The sequence below is a fragment of the Propithecus coquereli genome, unplaced genomic scaffold (assembly GCF_000956105.1).
Source record: "Propithecus coquereli isolate 6110/MARCELLA unplaced genomic scaffold, Pcoq_1.0 Scaffold64, whole genome shotgun sequence".
In the NCBI taxonomy this organism is placed as follows: domain Eukaryota; kingdom Metazoa; phylum Chordata; class Mammalia; order Primates; family Indriidae; genus Propithecus; species Propithecus coquereli.
In genome coordinates, this window is record NW_012152396.1 from 35,215 (window position 1) to 38,716 (window position 3,502).

At 35.1% G+C, this 3,502-nt stretch overlaps 1 protein-coding gene across 1 annotated transcript in view; it reads right to left on the bottom strand.

Annotated features, from left to right (window-relative positions):
• Positions 1-3,502, bottom strand: part of UGT2A1 (UDP glucuronosyltransferase 2 family, polypeptide A1, complex locus) — a 24,424-nt gene that overhangs the window by 17,201 nt on the left and 3,721 nt on the right. Inside the window, exon 2 of the mRNA XM_012659818.1 lies at positions 2,471-3,236. Coding sequence (XP_012515272.1) covers positions 2,471-3,185 — 715 coding nt within the window. The 5' untranslated portion in view covers positions 3,186-3,236. The remainder of the gene's footprint in view (positions 1-2,470; positions 3,237-3,502) is intronic.

A 3,502-nucleotide genomic window follows, 5' to 3' on the forward strand; every position in this document is an offset into this window, starting at 1 on the left:
CAAAAAACAAAAACTTAATAGCAGTCTCGAAGAGAGGGGGAGGAAGTTTCAAGATTGATAAATGGGTACAAATATATCATTAGAAGAAATAAGCCCTAGTGTTTGATATATCAGTAGGGTGACTACAGTTAACAATGACCTATTGTATATTTCAAAATAGCTTGAAGGGAATAATTCAAATATTCCTAGCATGAAGAAAGAAGAAAATAAAAATATTAAAGATGACGGGTATTCCAATTACATTCATACATTATATCAAAATATTACACGTACCCTAAAAATATATATATCTTTTACGTATCAATAAAAAATTTAATGACAGCCAGAGAAACACCACTTGTCAAAAGTGGAAAATATTCCACCTCTATCTGATTATCATTGAGCTTAGGTCTGCATTTTGGAGGTTTGTCATGAAAATGAAGTAAAATATTAAATACACACTATCTAAGACTATGTAGAAAGTATGAGCTGTAATGGAATTATGAAGTAGCTACCTGGGAAGATAATCATATTTACACCATGTAAGTGCATTGCTTGGACAATTTCAGTAATACGTTAGGTATGAAAGCAGAATCATACCAAATGATCTGCATGCAATAGGAGAGCAGAATACATAGAAATGAGGTTACCATCAGAGAGACACACATGTATTGTCAAAAAAAGATGATCAAGCCTTAAAATGTTTTATTTATTTATCAGCATTGATGTTTATTAAGAAATAATCAGAGATTATCAATATACATGTATATTCTTAAACATATACACACATGTTGATATTAATAATAGGCTTGTAGAAAGTTTAATCTCTCCCAGCTTTCTCCACACACCACTGAAGGTTCTAGGCATTTGCATTTTCAATGTAATATCTACATGAGATCCAGTCTTATTTTTAAACTAAGGTATTTGTCACTATATTTTATCCATAAAAGAACCCAGATATAAAATCATCCTCATATAGCCATCTGATCTGTCACAAGGCAGACAAAAATATATACTGGAGAAAAGAATTCTTACTCAATAAATAGTGCTGGGAAAACTGGATAGCCACATGTATAAGACTGAAAAAGGTTCCGCACCTCTCACCTCTCACAAAAATCAATTGACAATTGATAACACTTAAACCTAACACATGAAACCATAGAATTCTAGAAGAAAATGCTGGAAAAACTCTTATAGACATCAGCCTAGGGAAAGAATTTATGAAAAAGATCTCCAAGGAAATCACGGCAACAACAAAAATAAATAAATGGGACATGATCAAATTAAGAAGCTTCTGCATAGCCAAAGAAACTATCATCAGAGCAAACAGACAACCTATAGAATTAGAGAAAATATTCACATGCTACACATCCGATAAAGGACTGATAACTAGAATCTATATAGAACTCGGGAAAATCAACAAGAAAAGAATCGAACAATCCCATTAGAAAGGGGCAAAGGACATGAACAGATACTTTTCAAAAGAAGACAGCCTAATGACCAACAAACATATGAAAAATTGCTCAACATCTCTAATCACAAGGAAATGCAAATCAAAACCACAATGACATATCATTAAACTCCAGTGAGAATGGCTTTTATCAAAATGTCTCAAAATAACAGATGTTGACATGGATGCGGAGAGATGGGAACACTCTTACACTGCTGGTGGGACTACAGACTATTACAACCTCTATGGAAATTAATATGGAGATACCTCAAAGAACTCAAAGTAGAACTACCATTTGATCCAGCGATTCCACTACTGGGTATTTACCCAAAGGAAAAAAAAACATTCTATAAAAATGACATCTGCACACAGATATTCATAGCAAGCACAATTCCCAATTGCAAAGATGTGAAAACAACTCAAGTGTCCATTAAAACATGAGTGGATTAATAAAATGTGTATGCCATGGAGTACTGCTCAGCCATAAAAAATGGGAGCTAATCTCGTACTATTCTGGATGGAGCTGGAGCCCATTCTTCTAAGTTAAGTATCACAAGAATGGAAAAACAAGCAGCACATGCACTCACCATAAATTTGGTACTAATTGATCGACACTTATGTGCACATATGGAATTAACGTTCATAGGGCATCAGGCAGATGGGAGGGAGGAGGAGAGGGCAGGTAAATTCACACCTAATGGGTATGATACATGAGATCTGGGGGATAGGCATGTTTGTAGCTCCGACTTGGGCAGTGCCAAGGCAATATATGTAACCAAAGTGTTTGTACCCCTGTAATATTCTGAATTTTTTTTTAAAAAAAGAACTTAGTTGGTACCTTCAAGTTCATAAAATTAGAAAACAGCACCCTGTAGTTCTGAAGTGTGAAGTTTTTTACTTTCTTTTATGCTATCAAGTGCTAGTAACATTAGTACATTAATATGTAAAGTCATAAAAAAGTAGACATAGGGAATTAAAGAAGAGGTGACACAAATTTATGTATGTTCAAATTCAAATAATAAAATAAAAATTGTTACATACCTAAAGCTTTACTGTAGTACGAATCCCATTGTTTCCAAAGAGTTTCAAACATATAGTCCTGTAGATGGTAGGAGATAAAATTTCTTATTCTGTCAGTAAAAGACATCTGGTCAGTGAGTTCTGATAAAACAGCAGGAACATAGGAAGGAGGATATGGTACCTTCCCACAATGCTTTTCTACTGTTGAAGCTGGAGAAAACCTCAAGGAGTATATAAACGGAATTCCCAGTTTTAAAGCTACTATATCACCACAAGGAAATACTGGATCTGATACCAGAACCTCAAATTTGCTACTCTTCAGCTTTTCCATCAGTTTTTGGTTTTTAAGAACACCATCACAGATCTCTCCTGACACCACATGGAAGTCCTTGATAACTTTGGCCATCTCCTGATAGAATCTCCAAATGGTCGAAGGAGATGGTCTATTTTCCAGCCATGTCAAAACAAAGTTCTTGATGACTCCTTCTATTCTTTCTTTGCCAAAGGGCACCTTATAAATTTCAAATGTGAGAGATGGCTTAGAGGTTGGTGTGATGAAAAGTGCACCAGAGGCAACCAGGACAGTCACGTTGTGTTCTTTTTTAATCAGCTCATCTATAATCATCTTAACATTCAGCCAATGACTACCTTCCATTGGCCAGATCAGAATATTCCCACCAAGAGTACTCCCTAGGAGACTCATCTGAAGAGACAACAGCAGAATCTTAGTTAACATGACGTGGCTTGACGCAGAAGATCTGATGAGATATGAAGTAAATGGGTCTCTCTGCTTTTCAAGCAAAAAAGAAAGGCGAAAAACAAATTATCAGTTTTGGTGAAAACCATTCATGCCCTTTAAGGGCATTTTCTCAAACAAATAATATTAGTCATATTAGGTCCATATTTTATGACAATTCCAGGGTTGAGGTAATGTGTTTTACCTCTCACCCTGTTGCTTTAGCTTTGGTTATAATTCCTGCTCTCTAATCCCTCTCTCAAACTTCATCCTTCAACCCTTTCTTTGTGTCTCATAATTGTTAAATTTTTACCATT